The sequence below is a fragment of the Balaenoptera borealis genome, assembly GCF_965194805.1.
Source record: "Balaenoptera borealis genome assembly, chromosome: 11".
Lineage (NCBI taxonomy): Eukaryota > Metazoa > Chordata > Mammalia > Artiodactyla > Balaenopteridae > Balaenoptera > Balaenoptera borealis.
This window is the reverse complement of record NC_138868.1, coordinates 7659957-7680759: the sequence shown is the minus strand read 5'-3', so window position 1 is coordinate 7680759 and position 20803 is coordinate 7659957. Positions and strand designations below refer to the sequence as shown.

The window sequence follows — 20803 nt, the reverse complement described above, 5'->3', positions numbered from 1 at the left end:
AAAACTCCTAAAGAAACTCAACATTTAAAAAAAAAAAAAAAAAAAAAGAGTGGGCCAGGTTCACAAATGTGACTTCACCCATAAAATGGGAGCTCCTGCACCCCGGGAATGTTACACCATTCCTCCTCATGGCCTGGCAGCTACAGATCTTTCCTTTTGCGGCTTTGGCTGCCCCCAATTCGCTGCTGGTGTCCTGGCCCCAGCACTGATTTGCCGTGGGAACTTAGGCTGGTTGCTTTACTTTACTGAGCCTTGAATTCCTTCAAGAAATGTATACGCTCAAGTGAGAATATAAATCCCTGCTTCCTCCAGCCACTGCCTCCTATTCTTGTGGAGGCTGACCTCAGATCCTGCTTTGTTCTTTGAGCAAAAGGAGCCCAGGGCCTGGTGCTATTTCAAAGGATGCCTGGGCTTCCCGGGGCAGGGCAGTGGGCCGGTGGAAGGGAACTGGGTGCTCTGGTCTGAGGGTCAAGGAAGTAGGTCAGAGACCTGGACAGCTGCAGGATGCTAGAGTCTGGTTCAAGGAAGGCCAAGCTGTTTCTGAGGACTCTCTGAGCCACAGCAGACCCAGCCCTGGAAGTACCACCCTGGTATGGGGGCCAAACTCCAAGTCTTCCAAAGGCCAAGCTCTGCTCTACCCCTGCTCCCAAATAGCGTCTGTTCTGGTCTTCCATAGTGCGTGCTTCAAAGCAGAGAAAAAAGACCACGAAGAGAACACCAGAACACATCTGCACAGATGCCATGAGAACGTAGAAAACTTCCTCTTAAAACCTGTTTGCATTTGAAAAGTTTTTTACACCTTGTATTTCAAAAGAATGCCTGGTGGCCCTCAGGTCTCACAGTTCCCACCCTCAGCCTTTCCTCCTGGGCTGTGCCTCTGGGGAGGTTCACCCCACCCTCCACCAAGCACCTGGTCTCTGGGCTTGGCCAGCATCTTGGGCTGCCTGGCCTGTGGTTCCTTGTGGAGGGCCGCGGAGAGCTCAGAAGCTCCTTGGCACAGTTGTCGACAAGGTAGTGCCAGTTACCCATGTTGTCACCTCATGCCCCAACTGTGGCCGCGTGCTCTGGCCACACAAACCTTTGCACTGACCCCTAATTCTCCTGCCACTATGGACCTGCTCCTAACAGAGCTTTCCTAGCTTCTTATCCTGCTCCCCAAGTCAACTCAATCCACGCCCCTCTCCCTATCTTAGTGCTCACCCTGCCCCTGCACTCAAGGCACTTGCTGAACTGGGACACATCCTGTTTCTCTTGGAAAACAGATGTACTTTGAACTGGTTTCTCCAACTACCTTTCTTGTGGGTTCTTTTGGTCTTTGTTGTGTCATTGGCACCCACTCAAAACTTTCCAGTCTTTTCCAAAGGTGACGCCATCTCAGGAGCCCCCCTTTTATTTTGCATCCCCCAGCCCAGCATGATGGAAACTTGAAGGCTGAAACTTACCTGTTTCCCCAAGTCCTTCTCCCCTTTCACCCCCGTTAGGTGTTGCATGTATAGATTTTAAAGAACCCCGAGAGCACACTTTCCCAACCTGAACTAACTCAAGGTTGTTTATGTCCGACTAGGTTTCCAATCAGAAATCCTGCCTCCTTCCTGGGACCAATCTTGGGTTTCTCCAGAGCCCTTGGCTGGGTCTCAGTAACAGAGCCCTAACAGTGACCTTTCCCAACCGACATTCCTTTCCCCAACCTAGCTTTGAGGGGGTGGGGAGACACTGCTGCTGCAGCAGAACAGGAACAGGGTCAAGTAGAGGGCTCTTCTCTACTCTAGGTGTCCAAGGCGGGTGGGAGAGCACTTCTCCCTCCGGTTCCACCACAAAGGCAGGTGCTTGCTGTGGTTCCGAGGGCCAAGCCTTCCTGCTGTCTCTCGTCCATTTCAGGGCCTTGAGCTGCTTGGAGAAAGGCCGACACTGATGCCTCCTTCAGCCACTTCGTTACCCTCCAAAACCTTAACAAAAGCTGATGGCAGGGAGCAGAAAGGGAGTGAGCACAGGAATGGAGCTGGCCCCAGGGGAGAGAAACGGAGATAGCTGGGCTGTGGTTAAGTCATTTATTGATTTTATTTCTAAAACCCACATAGCGCCACTTTGCCTCTTCCAGAGCTTCAAAGAGCTAATTAACTGCCCAATGAGCCCACCAGGGAAACCAAGCTTGTGGGGGGGAAGCAATGAGATGAAGCCGAGGTCAAAGAGGGTTGCCAGGCCCCAGGCCCTGCCCCCATTCTGTCAGCTAAGGACAAAGAGAAAAGATCTCCCTGCTCCCTTTCAGACAACTGAAGTTTAGGGCTTGCTTAGGGAGACCCAGGGAACAGGTCTGGGTTCTGAGGCTTCATTAACCCCCGCGGGCCTACCGCAAACACAGGCACCCTGGACGGGGCCCAGATACCCAGGCTCTGCTCCAGATAAAACAGCAGCGGCCAGCCCCAGCCTGAAGCTGGAAAGCAGCCCAGGCCAGCACTGTGTTGTCCCCACTGGCCAGGAGCCGTGGGCAACAGGAGCTTGCTGTCCCTCAGCCTCCCGGAAGGAAGGAAAGCTAGTGGGAAAAGGCAGGCCCCAGCGCAACTCTCCCCGGGGGAACTGTAGCAAAGCAGCAGCAGCTGAACAAGACCCTCACTGCCCCATGTTATGTCCTGAGATGGTTTTTTCTAGTGCCACCATGGGCCCTATCTACTACCCCAGACACGAAAGACCAAAACAGCCTGAGACCCTCTGCGAAGTGCTTACAAAGCACAAGGTGGGGCCCCTTCTCCTGCCCCACCTCTCCCCGAAGCCTGCAGTGCTGGCAGGCGGCGAGTCACCAGCAGAGACAGAAAAAGCCACTTGGCGGTTTTAATTTTAGCAGCTCTGAGCCTGACAGGCAGGATTAGTTGGCTTGACCTTTAGTGCCGATGCCTCCCTAGGCCCAAGACCTCACAGTCAGGTGGCAGCTTCCAGGCACAAATCACAACTGGAGCTCATCGCATGTGGAGGTCCAAACCCCAGGGAAAGGCCTTTGAAAGGACAGAGACCAGGGAGGGGGTCACCAGGTTCTCAGCCATTAACTACGAAGGCAGAGGGAGGAGGTGGGGTCACCCACACACCAGCTTCCCCCAGCGAAACTGCACAGGGAGGTAGACGGGGGCTTCCTTCAGCAAGGTCCCAGAGGCTCTCCAGGAAGAAAACGACAAGTGCGGCCAGGAGCTGAACGCAGGTAAGGTAACTGGTGCTGGTGCTGATGGTGGCAGAGGGGATTTAAAAGAAAAGGAAATAAACAGACCCAGAAAACCACACTGCTCTTTTATTCAATGAACATCCCCCTTTAACGCAGTGTTGAATCATACACCAAAAAAAAAAAAAAAGCCCAGAGAAATTTCTGCAGATAAACCAGTGAAGAGAACGCGCATTATACATTACTGTCAACATAATCACTCCATGAAGAGGAAGGATAAAAAAAAGGAAGCAGAACGGAAAACAAGGGGCTCAAACCCCTAGACACTGCAAAACACTGACATTTGGGACTAAAATAAATTTGAAAAGGAAGCCTTCCAGGAAAGAGAGGAACAAATGAAATCTGAGGCAGCTCAGGTGCTCAGGGGCGTGGAAAGGGCGCTCCTGGCTGGCAGACAAGCCCACGGCGGCGTAGGCGGCCCCAACTACTGGCAGGGATGCCAGGACGGATATGGACCCTGGACATGGGGGTCAACCTGCTAGTCTACAAAGGTGGCAGACAAAACCCCACGCTTCAAATTAGGAAAAAAAAAATCTCAGGGCGACTATGGCACCTTGAAAATCTTAGAACCAAAGGAACCCCCCACTAGCCTGACATTGATGGCCAAAAGCCTTTGCCTAAAAACCATTTGTTCCTCTCTCCTTAGAAAGAGAAGAACGAGGAATGAGAAAAGGGAAAGAAATCTAATTGCAGCAGAAGACCGGGGAGAGCATCTCCTTGGACGGAGTCTGAAGAAAGGAAAAGATAAGGAAATAACAAAGGAAAAAGAAAAATTTAATAAAAAATTTCACAATATGGAGCCAGCGTGTTCCGATTCCGTCCATAAAAATAACTCAGGCTGCTTTGCCGAACCATCCTGTCCACCAGGGGCGCTGCTGAGGCTGTCTGCCTGGAAGGGTCACCAATGGGCGCGGAAAGTCCTCACTCTCATGGCTCGGGCCATCGCTGCCGCGGGGAGGGATCCTGGCGGCCCGGTTTGGGGAGAGGCAAAGGGATTTGGGTGAGGAGAGAAAGAAGACAAAGAAGACACTCGATGCTACGGGGCGCCAGGAGAGCCCAAGCTGGCGCCCCTACTACCACCTGCCCGTTCCTAAGTGAGGCCTCAGTCGCTTGGCCCAGCCCGGTGCGTGCACACACACACATGCGTGCACACAATCACATGCGTGCGTCCCAATGTCTGGCTCCATATGGTGAGGTTCGGCGTGTGTTTAAACGAGACCAATTCTCTCTCTATATAATATATATTTTCTTAAAAAACCGAGTCTAGTTCTGTGGTGGAGGCGGTGGGGGAGCTGGAGGCATCCCGAAGGGTGGCATGCCCGCCACCCCCATGCCCATCATGGTGACAAAGTTAGAAGGGTCCATGGGAGGCGGAGGAGGAGGGGGCGGGGCATACATCATGCCGGCGGAACCAGGCGGCGGAGGCGGCGGAGGGGGAGGGGCCCCGGGCGGCAGAGGCGGCTGGACCCCTGGGGGCAGGGGCACCATAGTGGGGTTGCCTTGCATCTGAGGGGCTCCTGGAGAAGCTGCGGCAGCCGCCTGCTGCTGTTGCCATGGCGGGATGGACCCTGTGCCAGCGCTCGTGGTGGTAGTCGTCGTATCTGGGGTGGTAAAGAAGCCCAAGGTCACACGCGCGGGGGCACACCGCGGCTCTCTGCGGCTGCTGCCTTGGGATGGGGGGGCGAGGGACGCCTGCTCCTTGCTTGGCATGCGGTACGGTGGTGGGGGGCGGGCGGGCGGGGCTGTCCTGGCGATGGGAGTGGAGGGGTGGGCAGGACTACCCTGGGGTCAGCCTCAAGGTCTCTAGGCTTAACAGAGTAAGCCCTTTGTCACCAATGCCCCTGGAAGGGCTGAGGGGAAGGTACCAGACACAAGAACCGGCTCTGACATCCCTCCGCCCATCCGCCGCCACCACCGAACGGCACATTCAACCTCAAGGCCACGGTTACTCTCCCCGCTGCCCGATCCCGATCCCATCCCCGCAGTCTCTCAGGCCCCAATCACATCCCTCTCCAGAGCAGGCATGCACCACCCCCAACCCGGGCCTAACGCATAGGCTTGGGCCAGCCAGCAGCTCACTCGGCAGAGAGCCCGGACTTCTGGCACCCTACCTATGATGGCAGCTCCCCTCCAGGCCCCCACAAACCTCTCCCCAGACACAACCACACCGAACATCAGCTCTCCTCCCCGAGGCCCCCAGGGGCCACAAGGCCCTTCTGTTTACCCTGCAGCAGAGACCAGAGTCTCACCCCAAGGTGTCTGCCTGCCCGTCTGCAAGGGTCTCTCACTCCTCTCATCCCCCTCCCCCGCAATCCCACCCACCCCCACCAGCCCAAAATATTCCACTCACTTTGCTGCCATGGCAAAGGGGTACTGGAAGCCATACTGCTGCTGGGCGGAGGGGGTGGCGGAGGCTGCTGCTGCTGCTGCTGCCATGGGGGAAGAGGACCAGAGGGAGGGGGTGGAGGCTGCCCACTGGGAGGCGGCGGCGGCGGCGGCATCATGCCCATAGGCGGCGGCGGCATCATACCTGCAGGCAGGTGGACACAAGGGTGAGGCCTCAGGACAGGAGAGGGATTTGCGACAGAGCCCCCACTCACTCCCAGGCCTGGGACGGGACACCCCAAAGTGAGCAAATGGCCAGGCTCCATTACCTTTTCCTTGATGCAGGCGATAGACCCCAGAGCCCACAGGCGTACTTCCCAGGTACTGATCTTGATGGAAGGAAAGAGCAGGAACTTAGCAGGACATTGGAACTGGTCAGGGAAGACGCCGCCCCACCAAGAGCTTAACCGCACAGCTTGCGATCACTACCCTCACAAGGGCAGTTCTGAGACTCCGCCCCTAAGCAGTAGGCTTGTGCCTACCCCACACACAAGTCCCTCCCTGAACCAGGATGGAACCTTCTTCCTAACCTGGAGCCCAAGCCTCGGCAAGAGACCCAGTACCAATACCCGACCGCTCCGAGACCTGCTTCCAGTGTGCAGTGACGATACAAACCCTTGCTTATCCCAAAGCCCCAAGGTTTCTGGTCTGACACTTACTTACCCATTGGAGGAGGGCCATGGTGCCCAGGTGGGTGGGGGCCCTGGTTCATCGGTGGTGGCGGCGGCTGCATCCAAGGAGGAGGGGGTCCATTCGGGTTGTGCTGCATGGGATGTCCACCGTGCCCGCCCGTCAGGCTGGGTAACGGGTGTGGGAAGCTGTGCGGGCCACCTCCGGGCCCACCAGGGCCACCTCCGTGCATGCCATGGTAGGGCCGACTCTCTGACGGGCCAGAATTCATCCAGGGTGGGCGGCTCTGGGTAGTGGACATGAGAGACTACGTGAGAGCATTTCCCGCCAGCGTCCCTGCCTGCTCCCCCTGGTGGCAACACTGTTCTTTCGGCTATGCCACAGGACCAGGACACAAGGACAAGATCTTCCCCAAACTGAGAGGTCCCCAAACATTCCTGACGTCCCGAAAGAACAATGTTGCCGCCCATGTCCACCTGTTCTACCCAAAGCACCTGGCCACGTCCCCCCAGTCTCTTCGAAAGACAAGGGGGGCCAGGCTACGAGAACCAGCCCTTGAAGCTCACCGGCGGAGGTGGGTTGTTGGCGGGAGCAGCAGGCCGAGGTGCACTGGCCAGGGGTGTGGTGGCGGGCCCAGAGGTGGAGCCCACAGATGCGGGCACAGGTGCCTCCCCCAGTTCAGCCATGAGGGACAAGTATTCTTTATCCATCCGCGCTTTATCCTGAGCTGACTGGGGGTCACCAGGCCTGAAGGTGGGGTGGGGGACACAAAGAGAGAAAAGGAAAAAAATTCCTTAAGATAGAAACCTTTACTGTAAGAAATTTACACAGAGGAAGTTCTGAGGAATTCAGTCACCCTTTCTGACCCCTTCCTCAAAAGAGTCTCATCAGCGCTTCAGTTCCATGCCCAGCTCTGCAACTGGGATTACCATATCTACCTCTGCCACAGCAGAGACCCTTAGGGCAAGAACAGAGGAGACAGGAAGCACCAGACCAGAGCCAACCACGCCAGCCAGGAAAGCGCAGGTTTTTCCAAAACAGCAAGTTTCATCAATTTCTACATTCCAGGTTTGAGGGAAGGAAAATCTATGCAAGACCGGAGCAACTGCCAGAACTTCCTTAACAAAGCTTTTTATATTTGCCACCCAAAGTAGAAAAACACTGCTATCAAATCTGGTTCGCAACTGGTCAAAACTCCACAGGATTGCTGTCTTCTTGTACCAATCTTAAGCAGCAAATGGCAGTTAACATTAAGCCACTGTGAAAACACCTATACCCAGAAGGGAAGTTTTCCAGTTTCCCTGGGCTCAAGATAAGCAATAAAACAGGGATGTTCTGCATCAGCTGTTTCTAATCATCCTGGGCTTTAAATCACACCATTACAGACCACATTCACAGAAAGAGAGCTTCTCTTGGGTCTGCAGGTTAACAGGAACTGTCCTGTATTCCACGGGCTACCAGGAAACCCTCACCTTTGGAATTTGCAATCGGAAGCAATGTGGCCAGCCCCTCCACACTTGGTACACACTGTGGTATTGGTAATGCTGCGGGTCTCCGAGCTCTGCCAGGGTCTTAAGATCCTGTTGAGAGAAAAAAGTCACCTGAAGGGCTATGGCCAATCACCCTTCCTCCATAGGTGCTTCAAGTCTCTGTGCACTCCCCTCTAAACTGATCACATACATACCTGTTATCGTCTTCCCGAAGGGTCCCATTCAAACGAGCCAACTCTCGAAGCTGCATCTTCCGTAGATCGTTCTGGTCCTCAGGAGTCTCGATACCCTGCTTCAGGATGTTTCTTATCTGGTGGAGATGCAACGGGCACAGTTATATAAGTCCTGGGACTACCACCTAGAATTCTGGCTAGAGACTTCCTTTCTGGCTCCCTCACCTGTTCTACTGCTTTCTTCACATTCTCCATGGTATTGGCAGTAACCAGGGCATGAAGCGGCTCATCTTCTCCTGGCAGCATCTGGCCATCTTTGCGCCCGACTTTCCCTTCTTTCACAGAGCCTTTCCCCCGGATCATGATCTTGGCATTACACTCCTTCTCTATGTTCTTCAAGGTGTTCCCTCTGTCAAAGGCAGAAAAGACCGCTGTCATACCTGACACGCAAATTCACACGCCAGAGTGGCTCGCTGGGCATTGGAAGGAACCCGTGAGTGCAGAGAATGGGATTTTCCCACCAAGAGCTCCATGATCTCTAAGTTAAGGTCACAGACACAGCAACCCTCAAGATGTGACTTCTCTGCGGTGAAATCGGGAAGTTAAAGAGATTTTCTCACACAAAGGCATGCACTCAGCCAAAGTGAACATCCTACCCAAAACAGGAAAATAAGCCACCAGTGGCACCCAAATAGGCAGAAGACAGATACATCTCCCAGGTCCTTAGAAATTCTATATTCCAGAGGATAGTAGTTACTCACCTGGGCCCAATCAGCAGCCCCACAAAGTTGATTTCTGGATACTCATCTTGTGGAATCATTACTTTATCGCTCACACGTGTTGCTGGAGGTCTAAGAAAGAAAAGACTCATAAACTCTGCACACTTCCAAGATGACACAAATAGAGAGCTCTTCTAGAACTAAACCTTGACACCACGTGTTAATTACAGGTGACTGGGGGTAAGGAGTAAGAGGTTAGTACCAAAATTGCTCTACCAGACCACACCTAATCCGCAGGTGTCCTTGTCCCAGATCACCTGGCCCCTGCTTACTTGTAATCTGCAGGTGGCTTGAAATCAGGGTTGAGGGCAACCATTTCCGTGATGAGGTTATGCCGCTCCTCTTCAAGCTTTTTGCGGGTGCGGAACTCACGAGTGTTAAGCCGCTTCCCCTCGCTATTGTAGATGGGCTCAGGGGAAGGGGACCTGTGGGAAACAGACCACCATCACTGTTCTGCCTTCACTTTTCTCTCATTCCCACATGGGCTAAAATAAGTCTTCCCCAGCCCCTCTGCCTCTCAGACCCTAACTCAACACTCTTCGGAGGAACCGACCATAACGTGTGCTATTCACGATCGTGTGGAATGGGGAGGTGGAAGCTGGCTTAGCATTAGGGGGACTGGGGTGTGTGTGAGAAAGAAAAAAGTAGTTTTGCTTCTAAAAGTGAAGAGAGGAAAAAAAGTCTGTCCTTCTGGGGGGAAATATCTAGATTGTAAATGGCAAGGACAGTTATCATCCTCTGGAGTCTTCTTGCCAAATATGAATTTGCTTTCATTTGAAAAAAAATTAACATTACAACTTTATGAACCACGGAAACCCGAAGTTTAGGCAAAACGTTTACTCTTGCAGAGCTCATGCCCTATCAGGAAGAGAGTCTGTACCCCTACCACATAGTAAGTATGAGCTCTTTAACCCAATGCAACTGGGACTCAAGGCTACTGCAGCTACTTGGCCCCCACAATGGAGAGAGATGGTTCAAGGCTTCGTCTCTGCTTTTCCTTCAATGGCCTGGCTGGCTGTGTCCAAGGCCCAGGAGTCAACCTGTTTTCTGGCTGTTCGAGGTTGGGGAGTCTGGGTAGAGAAAACCGTTAAATTGCTAAAGCAGCTTCTGTGAGAGGCTGCAAATGCAGATTTGGTCAAGTACTTGTCTAGGGTCTGAACCTGCAAACAGCAAGGGGAAATCCTATGATTCTCCACCAGAGTTTACAAGTCCAGAAAGCAGATTTTCTCTCTCTCTTTTTTTAAGGAGTAAAATGCTGTTGCTACAAGTAAAAAATAGTAACGATAAAATGGTCAGTTTACCACAGCTGGATTTTGCGGTAATTAAAAAAAAAAAAAAAGAAAAGTTACACTCCTAGAATTCTGAGTTAAGATTACAAAAAGGACCATAGCTTGATATTCTGAATGAAAATTTAGTAGCAGCTGCAAGAAGGGAAGAGACCATGTGGATCAGGTTATTTTAAAAACATCCTGAAAGTAGTCAAGACTCCTATACCCTTGGTTTAGTTGAGAGAACCTTGCCTAGTTGGAGAGCAAGGACTGAACTCGGCTGCTCCCACTGTCTTCAGCCTAAAGGGAACCATGTCATACCACGTTACACACACGATGGAATAAAAGGTCAGGTTTGTTCATGGCTAATGACGGCTAAATGACACCTCCGTTTCTAGCATTTGTATAAACTGTTAGCACAATCCAATAATAGTGAACAAAAACAAACATACCCCAGCTTATTAGACTATCATCTTATACATTTAAGTCTATAAGAGATTTTAAAACATTTTTAACTGTGCAACTTGAGCAAAATCAAAATGGCATAAAGTGGCTTCATATTGAGAATACACCTTCTTAAGAAATAATCTTAAGTAAGAAACTCATAGCATTTCCCTCCAACCTGGGTTCTTTCAAAGCAAAACCATCAGGCATTAATTAGGGCCTCTTTCAAACTGAATACAAGGGAGAAAAAAAAGCTCTGCTCTGTTTTTATTTCTAACATGCTTGACGTTTCTAATTCCCACCTCATTCATAGCTGTCTAGAATTAAGCATTTCTGGCTAATCACCAGTTTTACCAGCACCAAATTGGTCATTTAAAGGTCCTGCAACAGTGAACCTCTTTCCAAATTGTGGAAGTGAAAGGCAAAAGCCAATATTCTAGAGGTCAGATTGGCCCAACTTCTTCGCTTTGAATAGGCACTGTTATTATAGATCATCTAGTTTCTAATCCAAATTCTCCAGGAAGCAAAGAAGGTTTGTTAAAAATTCAACTTTTTGAGGAATTGCCTGGTAACCTGTAGACATGTCATTAAAGGGAAAAAGGCCAAAAAGGCACTAACAGTTGTGGTCTACAACCTATAATTCAAATCTTAAAAAAGTCAAAATATAAAACATAATACAACCCTCCAACCAAAATCTACTGGTGAAAAAATAATAAATTTAATTAAATAAAATTAAAAGCGTCAATATGGAGAAATAAGTTAATTTGTTTCCTGACAAAGGGCAGCAGAAAGATGCTTAATTGACTGGCTTCTAAAACCATTACATCATCTTCCTGATTTAACAAGTTATTAAAATGGGTAACAAAAGCCAAAAACACTACTTTTTAAAAGCAAAGTGTTTTGAACTATGCTGCATGCACTAAGAGAAATTTCACTGAGAGGGAGGCGTACTGCCCTTCTATTAAATGGACCAGATTTTAGCTGCTCAAATATCAGCCTGCGAATAAAATTCCTGTTTAAAAAGTTCATTTCCCTCAGACTTTTTAGACTTTTTACTTTTCAGAGGTGAGAGAAATTATAAACTGAAATGACAAGACCACAGCTGTTTGAAGACCACACTCCCTTTAAAAAAAAAAAAAAAGTAATTTAGGGTTGGTTGCTTGCCTTCCCAAAACAGGTGAGAATATTCTGGCCCCTCCCAACACCCCAGGCAATGGCCAAGGCTGAAAATTAACTGGCAGTGAAGGAAGTTGGTTAGAATCTTGTCTATTTTAAAACCATGTCAAAACCATGAGCAGGAGACTGCAGCAATGAGCTGACCAGAATGAATTTCTGGCCTACTCAGATTCAGTGATGCTCAAAAATATTCTTATTCCCTACATTGTGTAGTATCTGTGAGGAAAACTTTACACCTGGGCTCTCAGCCAAAACAGGTACTGAAATGGCTGGTTAACGGGCCACCTCACTGTCCCTACCGGTGGGTAAATCAGGTTAAAAAACCTACATGCTTACCAAATGAAAACCGGTTGTCCGTTTTCCTGTTAACTTTCGATTCTGCTAGTAATTAAATTTCATTCCAATTTTCTAACTGATGACTGACCATATATACTGCTAATTTACACTCTAGTTCCCAGAATGGTCACAGTACCAGTCTTCTTACTAGGATTTTATTGAACTGACACAACATGTTGCCACCAGTAAAATGTATTGAGAAAAAGGTAAAAGCGTTACTGTCAGCTGGTTAAAACTGTTTCCCAACCTGTCCTCAGGGTTAGGGGGGATGCCCAGGTCTCCTGTGCGCAGTTTACGAGTCAGGTCTTCTATCTGCAGTTGCACTGGAAGAAACCAGGTTAGGAAAGAAAAAAAAAGGATGGAAAAAAGACAATGTTACCAAAAAACATCTCAAATCTCAACAACAAGCATGAAGAACTCGGAGACTTTGAAAGGGACGACTGATCAGTGAACACATTGAGGCAAAAACCCCCAACCACCTATTGGCAGGAGTCCATTTACATCTATAAGTATCTTTCACTTCAAAATGGTTATCACTTAAGGAAGCAAACAATTTGTTGGAAGAGGGGTTAGCAGTATAGACTGTTCGCTAAGGCTAACATCAAAGCAATTATCAGGAGGTGTTTCACCTCTCCCTCCCCACCAAGGCTTGCTATACAATTGGTACCCAGAACTAAAGCACGTTATCACCAATATCCTGTTCCCATCAAATTACATTCTTGAGTGCAAGACTCTTAGTTTATTTTTCCTTCATTAAATATTAAACATAACCCAAAATGAGACTCAATTAACATGGGACAAGGAAAAACACCAGTTAAGCAAAGATCAATTTCATTGATACCAGACTTAAAATTCCTTAAATAAGACATTTAATAACCAATTCAACAATCTCATATAAGTTTGTACATACTCTTTGTGTAAAACCAGATCCAAAGGATCTCCCAATACCTGTTGTTTTTTATTCAAATTTTATGACAATCCATATACCTTAATAAACCAGTAACCATTAAGATGCAAGAAGTCTGTTTTTAGACTTGTTCCTTATGTGGGGAGTAAAAGTAGGGGTGCAGAGGATGAAAAGTATTGGTCAAAGACAGTATGTGTGGCCCTCAGACCTTTGACAAATGAGGCTGTATGTGAAAAAGAGAGATGAGGGTTTCACAAAAGATCAGTGATTCCAGGGGAATATTACCCAGATGATTTCTCAAGACAATGGCACTGCAGAGCCAAACCACTTTCTTCGGCATGCTGAAGACCACCTGTTTCTTACCTTTGTAGTATCTGAGTGTTCTAAACAGATACTTCTAAATAAGGGCAAGTTTTACTGGGTTGGGTTAAAGTTGAGTTGGCTCCGAGAATTAATGCATGTCTAACCCCAGACACCCTTCTAATTTTAAATACATCCCACAGGGATATATCACACAGCCACTCAAACTCTGAAGAAATGAAAATCCACATTAATATCAAGAGAAGATATTGGGGGCATTCTGTACAGGGCAGTATGTACCATGAAAGACAGAAATGCAGTAAGACACACATGGGCCCCTAAGCTCTTTTATGCCAGAAAAGTTCTGACTTGGCAGTCAAGTATTAGCTCAACAGCTCAAGGTGAAAGTCACCTTCATGGAGATAGGCAGTCATCTTAACTGGACTGTTAGGGGTGTGGGATCTGATCTAAGGAAAATTGCTGGCACTTAAATCAAAAGGCTGCTATCTTCCTTGGAGCAGAGACCTACAGTAGCCTAGGCTCTGATTCTCTCTACTTTGATTATAGCTATAAATAGCCCTTAGGGCCCAGAGCATTAACTCCCTCCAAGGGAAGAGAGCTGGAGATGTAAAGAATGAGTTTGTTTTTCCCATTTTCTACATCTGCTTGTGTCCTTGGGATATCACTCCACTAGGAACATTTTCATAAGGTTATCAAGACCCAGATCAGTCAAATATGAGACATAAAGGGATGGGTGGGAATAGACTGAACAGTGGGGAAAGAATTATTAGTATTGTAAAAAAAAGAGATAGACAATTCCAACACCTCAAAATTCTCAGCAATCTAGAAACACAAGAGATTAAGATCCTCAAGAACAACAACGGCCTTTAAGTTTTTTTATTCGTGAAGGCCACAACCTTACGGGTCTAGGAGGCGTCTGCCCTAATTTACTCCAAAGGGGATGTTTATTTGGTTAGTAGGAAATGTTTATCAAGTGAACTTTTTTGAGACAGCTGCACAATTACATAAATAAAGGTAAAACTTGCATTAATAACCTAGTATTTAAAAAAAAGGTAATTTTGAGGTTAATTTCATTTCTACTGTGGACATTCTTACTTCTCAAAATTTCTCAACAGTTAAGATCTTTTATCCTAACCACCTCATTATTCCATATCCAAGCAGTATCCCTTTCCCTGCAGAGTTCTTTAGTAGTAAACACAAGAGCCCTCATTTCAAGACAGCTCTCCACAAAAGACCAAACCAGAAAAGATGCTAAAGGAAAGGTTAAATTCATCAAAATGGTAAAAAAGGGGTGCACTGTAAACACACTTTCAGAACCATTTTTTGATTAAACTGAGCTTTTTTTTCCCTTTTAGAAAGTACCTATAAAAAATAAAAGACCACATTTTAGGGAAGGGAGAAATATGAAATTATGGTGAAAGGCCATGCTGTGAAAAAGGTACTCGGTTTACAATACCTGCAGTGTTCTCCACTGGGGCCGTGTCCAGAGAGGCATAAAACACTCACCTCATCAACTGGCAATGAACAGCAGCTGAAAAGGGTGGGGTGGGGTGCTGGACTGGGGACTAGTCTCACTAAGTGGGCCCCTCTACCCTGCTGGCACTCATGGAGAACACTGCTGTTACCAACAGACCAAAACAAGGAGCTACAAATGCAGGACTCACAGAGCAAAAACTGATAGATTATACCAAAGTCGCAAGTACACCTGACCATACCTCCTCTCAAAAAAGAGAAAACTTTAAAGTCCCAAACTTTCAACAGATAAAATGTTGCTCAGAATAGTAACAATCCGAAAATGCATTTGGGTGCAGAACGTGTATTTACCTATATAAGCTCTTTCTTGTTCCCGAGTAAGTCCAGGGGGGATAACTGTAGGCATTCCTGGAATCACTGTCTTCTGTTCCATTGTGTCTTGGTTCCAGCGGCTCCTCTTCCGCTTCTTACTGGGAAAGTCTAAAAGAAATAAAGTTCATCAGATGCAAATATAAACCAGCAGAGTAACTACCAAAAGAAGTTTAGGATACTTATGATTATTACACACAACCTCAGCAGACTGTGAAACTGAGAGCTTGACCTAAAATGGAAATGGCAAAGAATGGAACACAAACCTGAGGAGTCAAGAGACATGGCCACTAGAAGGGGACCTGGACCTGGGTCTGAAAAGTTAACATTTCACATTTGTAATTTTTGTCCACAGAAATTCTGTGAAGTACGTAAACAAGGTAACAAATCTCAATGCATAAAGTTTCAAGTAGTAAAATAAAATACTGAGAAGATAATGTACTATGTGGTTGTCCATAAACACCTTAACAGCCCCAGGGGAGATAAGAGTAGACTAAACATTCAGACAAGCCTGTAAAGCAATATTGGGACCTGCTGGCTCCTCCCACCTCCCCATCAGTCACCTGTCTAAAGGGGCCAAAACACAACTAACCCTATAGTTACTAAGTGAAAAACCTGGATTCTTCAGCAAGATCACTTTTTTCTCAGAAATTTAGTCAAGATCAGCATTCAATTTTCCTGGCCAGTTGGACACTTAGTATCTAAAAGATGTATCAAAAATTCAACAAAGAGCAAGGTATATAAAAGCCAAATCCTCCTTCTCCAGTACACAGGCAGAAACTCCCTAGCATTTGGTACACAAAAGTGTTCTCCTCAGGGGCCAGACCCAGGGGGAAAGCCTCAAGAGGGGAAGGCATGTCACATTTCTTAGGTAGATAAAGGGAGATTAGGAAACGAACAGAATTTCCTCCCCCAAAAAGAGCCACAAAAAAATCAGACCCAACCATCCTCTGAAGACTTTCAACCTCTTTGGTTCTCTGTAGTGAAAACCCTGCCTTACTGTAGCAGTCGAGGAGCTACTCTGGGTACTCTTCTCCCTTTAGAACTCTTCTACAACCAGGAAAAGGACGCTCCACGTCATCAACTGACCCTTTCACACCTTCCAGACTTGCACACCCAACACCCCATCCACTCACTCGACCCCCTCCACGCCTCTCCCCTACACCAGGGGCGGAGAGCAACAGGGGGTGTCCCCCCCCCCCCACCTAGGTTTTCAGGCTGGCCGCAAAGTCCGGCCGCCACACTGCGCCTGCGCACAGCAAACTTCCTCCCGCCGGGCCCCCACCCCTAACGCGCGGGCGCACTCGAGGCCCGAGAACCCGGCCGCGCGCCCCGTGGCGCCTCCGCCCGGGTCTCCCCGTGCGCGCGCGCCCCAGCCGCGTACAGCCGCCGTCGCCGCCGCCGCGCGCCCCTCAGCCGGCCGGGCCCATCCGCGCAGCGCCTGTCGCGCTCTCTCGGCCCGACTCACCTCCTCCGCCACCGGCCGGGCCCGGCTGCTGGTCCTGACGCGGCGGCTGGGGTGGCGGCGGCGGCTGCGGTGGCGACACGCGCTGGTAGAGCGGCGGCGGAGGGGGCGGCTGCGGCGGCGGGTACGAGGAGCCCGGGGAGGGCGGCGGCGGCTGCTGGGGAGGTGGGGGGGGCGGCGGCGGCGGTGGCGGCGGCGGCGGCGGCGGCAGCGCCGCGAAGGGGAAGGCCGCGGTCAGGGCCCCCACCGAGCCCACGGGCGGGGGCGGCGGCGGCCCGGACACCAGCAGCCCCGTCCCAGGCCCGGGAGCAGGCGGTGGCACCGGCTCGAAGCCCCCTTTGGGGCCAGGGAGGCCCAGCTTACCCAGCGGCGTGGCGTTCGCTCCGGTCGCCATGGCGCCCCCCAGGGACCGGCACCGGCGGCTCCTTTTCGGCGGCGGCGGCGGTTTCTCCTTCGCGAATCTTCTGGGGGGAGGGGACCTGACTGTGCTGCCGCGGAGCGCGGGGAGCCCGTCCTCTCACGCGGCGGGCGGCGGCGGCGGCGGCGGCGCGAGACGCACAAAGAGGGAGGAGAGAGGGCGCCGCGGGGGCGGGCCGGGGGCGACGGGGCCGGAGCCTGGATTGGGCCGGGCCGAGACAAGGGGTCGAAATCGGCGGCCTCCGATTGGCGGAGCCTTAGCCCTTCTCGATGCGCGCTGGGATTGGCCGGACCGTTAGGCCAGGCGAGGAAATGGCGGCTGAGCCTGGAGAGCTGGGAGGTGTCGCAGCGCGCACTTCATTTGTTACTGCGCGAACTGAGCTCAGAGTCCAGAAAGGCGGGGATAGGGTGGGGCAAACTCTGTGACGTGTGGGGCCAAGCGCTCTCCCATTGGCTGGAGTTGATGGAGTCAAACTCGGTTGCGTCGTAGTGTCATGGGATTGGCTGTCGCTGGTTCGATTCTTTTTTCTACTCCCTTCCCCCGGGGAGTAGTTTCGCTGGGTTTAAGCGAGAGGTCGCGACGCAAAAGCCCGGGCCGAAGGAGATTTAGGGTCGCGGGGAACGGAGCAGCAGCGCGCATGCGTAGATGGCTCAAAACCGCCTCTCAGCACTTGGCTTCACCTTCGACCCTCGGGTCCGACGCGGAAGCCCTTGGTGACGTCAATCCTCGATTCCCTTGGTAACCCAGAACCGAGGGACGGGGGAGGGGCTGGCGCGGTTGGGTAAACCAGATCCGTTGACAACTCAGGTGAAAGGGGAGTTACTGTTTTTGAAAAAAATAAAAGTGGAAAAATCAAAAGCTATGAAATAGTCTTGTTGACGGATTAAGAACGATATCTGAGCCGATGGAGGTACACATATCTTACGTGGAAAGCAATATGAAGTTGTCAATTCCAAAATTAGTTAATTTTGATTAGAATCCCAACGAGGTTGGGGTTGATTAAATCATCTTTAAGTCATATAAAATAACTGAAAATAGTGGGGAAACTTGTAAACGAGATTATGGCGGAGCTTGCCTTTCCAGATAATACACAGTATAAAAGACAATAATGAAACAATGTGTTATTGTTGTAGGAAAAACAGATTAGTGCAACAGAATAGAGTCTGGAAATAGATTCCCTACAATACCTACCAAAAAGGTGGTATTTCAATTCAGTAAGGAAAAGATTTAGCTAGTAAATGGTATAGAGTCCTAAATCTAAACAATAAAACAGACACGATACAATTTAGGAGATTATCAGGGTCATCTAGGGGTAGAGACTTTATGAAGACAGGAAACTCAAAATATAGAGAAAAAATATACTTGATTACCAAAGAAAGTAAACCTATGATAGAAGTCAACAGACAATAATACATTAGGAAAATATACTTACCATACATATGATACAGAGCTAATATCTATAATATGCAAAGAAGTCTTGAAAACTAATTAGAAAAAAGACAAAAACAATAGAAAATGAGCAAACACTGAATAGGCAAGTCTCAGAAGAGCAAATCCGAACAGCCAAAAAAACGTGAAAGGTACTAACAGCCCAAGCAGGGGAATGCAAATTAAGGTGATAATGAGAAATCTTTAAATAACAATCAAATAGAAAAAGTGCTAACACCTACTATGAATTCTTTTTTGGAAAGCATTCTGTTATCTGTTAAAATTGTACCCCTTGCAGGAAAAATTAAACCTTTCAATGTAGCAGTCCAAGTCCTGGGAATCTGCCCCAAAGCAAGCATGTGATTATATAATGTAATGAGTTCAAAGTCTTCCACTGCATTTACTGCAGCCTTGTTTGTAATGGCAAGAACCTGGAAACGAAGTAGATTACCATCAATATGTGAATGGCTGAATAAACGAGATCACCCATAACTGGGATTAGTAGGCAGCCTTGGAAAGCAGTTAATCCACCAGGTTGGTGAACATATTAATGTAACAGGAGGGTGATGCATCCTGACTCCACGGGTCAGGGTGAAGCTCCTGGGCTCAGGACTCTTCCAGACCTTGCCACCCAACGCATGTCTTCATCTAGCTGTGCATTTAAAAGTAGCCTTTAAAATAAATTGGTAATCATAAATATTGCACTTTCCTGAGTTCTGTGTGTCATTCTAGCAAATCATTGAACCTGAAGGGGGGCTGTGGGAACCCCTGAATTTGTAGCCAAGTTAGACAGAGATGTGGGTAGCTTGGTCACCCGGGACTTGTGATTGAACTCCTTAACTTGTGGGGTCTTCCCCAACTCAGGTAATTCATGTCAGAAGTGAATTGCAGGGGACTTCCCTGGTGGTCCAGTGGTTAAGAATCCGCCTTCCATTGCAGGGGACATGGGTTCGATCCCTGGTCGGGGAACTAAGATCCCACATGCAGCAGGACAACTAAGCCCACGCGCCACAACTACTGAGCCCCCAGCCACAACTAAGACCTGACACAGCCAAAAATAAATAAATTAATTTTTTTTAAAAAAAGAATTGAATTGTAGGACATCCAGTTGGTATCAGAGAATTGGTGTCAGAACATAAAGAGTAAGAAGTTTCAGGATTTCCCTGGTGGTCCAGTGGTTAAGACTCTGCCCTTCCACCGCTGGGGACACTGGTTTGATCCCTGGTTGGGGAAGTAAGATCCTGCATGCTGCGGAGTGCAGCCAAAAAAAAAAAAGGTTTTGACCCCTACGTACTAATCCCTGGCGTTTTCTATCTTTTAACTCTAATCTGATAGTTCAGAAACCCCAGGCCCCTGGCAAGATCGGGAGGTAGTATCATGCAGCTAGCTGAGCCTAGAGGGAGCAAATCCATCGCTGTTCACCACAACCAACCGCCCCCTCTGCCCCGCGTCCAGCCTTTGGAGAGCCCCGTACATGATTCCATTGCCTGAATTAGGAATAATAATATCTACAATGGAGTGAGCACACATGATGCACCAAGTACTTTTAATAACTTTTTTCCTCTGGAAAACCATGTTTATTTACAACTCCCAATTAAAGGTAATTTGAACAAGGTGGGGGGGATGGGTATTGGAATTTGTGAGTTAGCTACAAATCAGAAATAATAGCAAAGTAGATATGTACAAATCACATATCTGGTAAAGGACTTTTATCCAGGGTCCCAAAACTCAACAATAAGAAACAATTCGTGGGCTTCCCTGGTGGCGCAGTGGTTAAGAATCCGCCTGCCAATGCAGGGGACACAGGTTTGAGCCCTGGTCTAGGAAGATCCCACATGCCACAGAGCAGCTAAGCCCGTGCGCCACAGCTACTGAACCTGTGCGCTAGAGCCTCCGAGCCACAACTACTGAGCCTGGGTGCCATAACTACTGAAACCCGCACGCCTGGAGCCCGTGCTCTGCAACAAGAGAAGCCACCGCAATCAGAAGCCCGCGCACCACAACAAAGAGTAGCCCCCGCACGCTGCAACTAGAGAAAGCCCGCGCACAGCAACGAAGACCCAACACAGCCAAAAATAAATAAATAAAATAATTTTTTAAAAAAGAAAAGAAACAACTTGTGTGGTGATGGAGGTGTCAACTAGTTGTAATCATTTCACAGTATATATGTGTATCAAATCATCACACTGTATACCTTAAACTTCCATGTTGTATGTCAATTATATCTCAATAAAGCTGGAAAATAACCCTATTTTTTAAAAGCAAAAAATTTGAATCGACACTTTACCAAAGAACTCACTTTATTGTGCTTTGCTTTACTGCACTTTGCAGATTGTGTTTACAAATTGAAGGTTTGTGGCAACAGTGTCAAGCCAGTCTGTTGGTGCCATTTTTCCAACAGCATTCGCTCCCTTTGTGTCTATCTGTCATATTTCGGTAGTTCTCACAATATTTCAAACACTCAACCAGCAAAAAGATACAACTCGCTGAAGGATCAGATGATGGTTAGCAATTTTTTTAACAATAAAGTATTTTT

At 48.7% G+C, this 20803-nt stretch overlaps 1 protein-coding gene across 20 annotated transcripts; it reads right to left on the bottom strand.

The window, feature by feature from the left end:
• Window positions 1–3256: 3256 nt before the first annotated feature.
• SF1 (splicing factor 1) lies at window positions 3257–17218 on the bottom strand. Of its 20 annotated transcripts, none has more exons than XM_082344071.1 (14): window positions 16425–17218; window positions 14939–15067; window positions 12134–12209; window positions 8935–9087; window positions 8645–8734; window positions 8109–8292; window positions 7905–8020; window positions 7693–7800; window positions 6787–6967; window positions 6254–6527; window positions 5860–5919; window positions 5556–5735; window positions 4602–4806; window positions 3257–4168 (listed from the first exon to the last, which is right to left on the bottom strand). In XM_082344071.1, exons 1-14 carry the CDS (start codon window positions 16813–16815, stop codon window positions 4039–4041), a joined length of 2277 nt encoding a protein of 758 aa, XP_082200197.1. In that variant the 5' UTR covers window positions 16816–17218; the 3' UTR covers window positions 3257–4038. The 20 variants fall into 20 exon arrangements, with proteins under 20 accessions (XP_082200197.1, XP_082200204.1, XP_082200205.1 ...); XM_082344078.1 differs by adding an exon at window positions 15223–15270 and having other exon boundaries at window positions 3257–4806; window positions 6250–6527; window positions 16785–17215; XM_082344079.1 differs by adding an exon at window positions 15223–15270 and having other exon boundaries at window positions 3257–4806; window positions 5860–5914; window positions 16785–17215.
• Between the last annotated feature and the right edge of the window lie 3585 nt (window positions 17219–20803).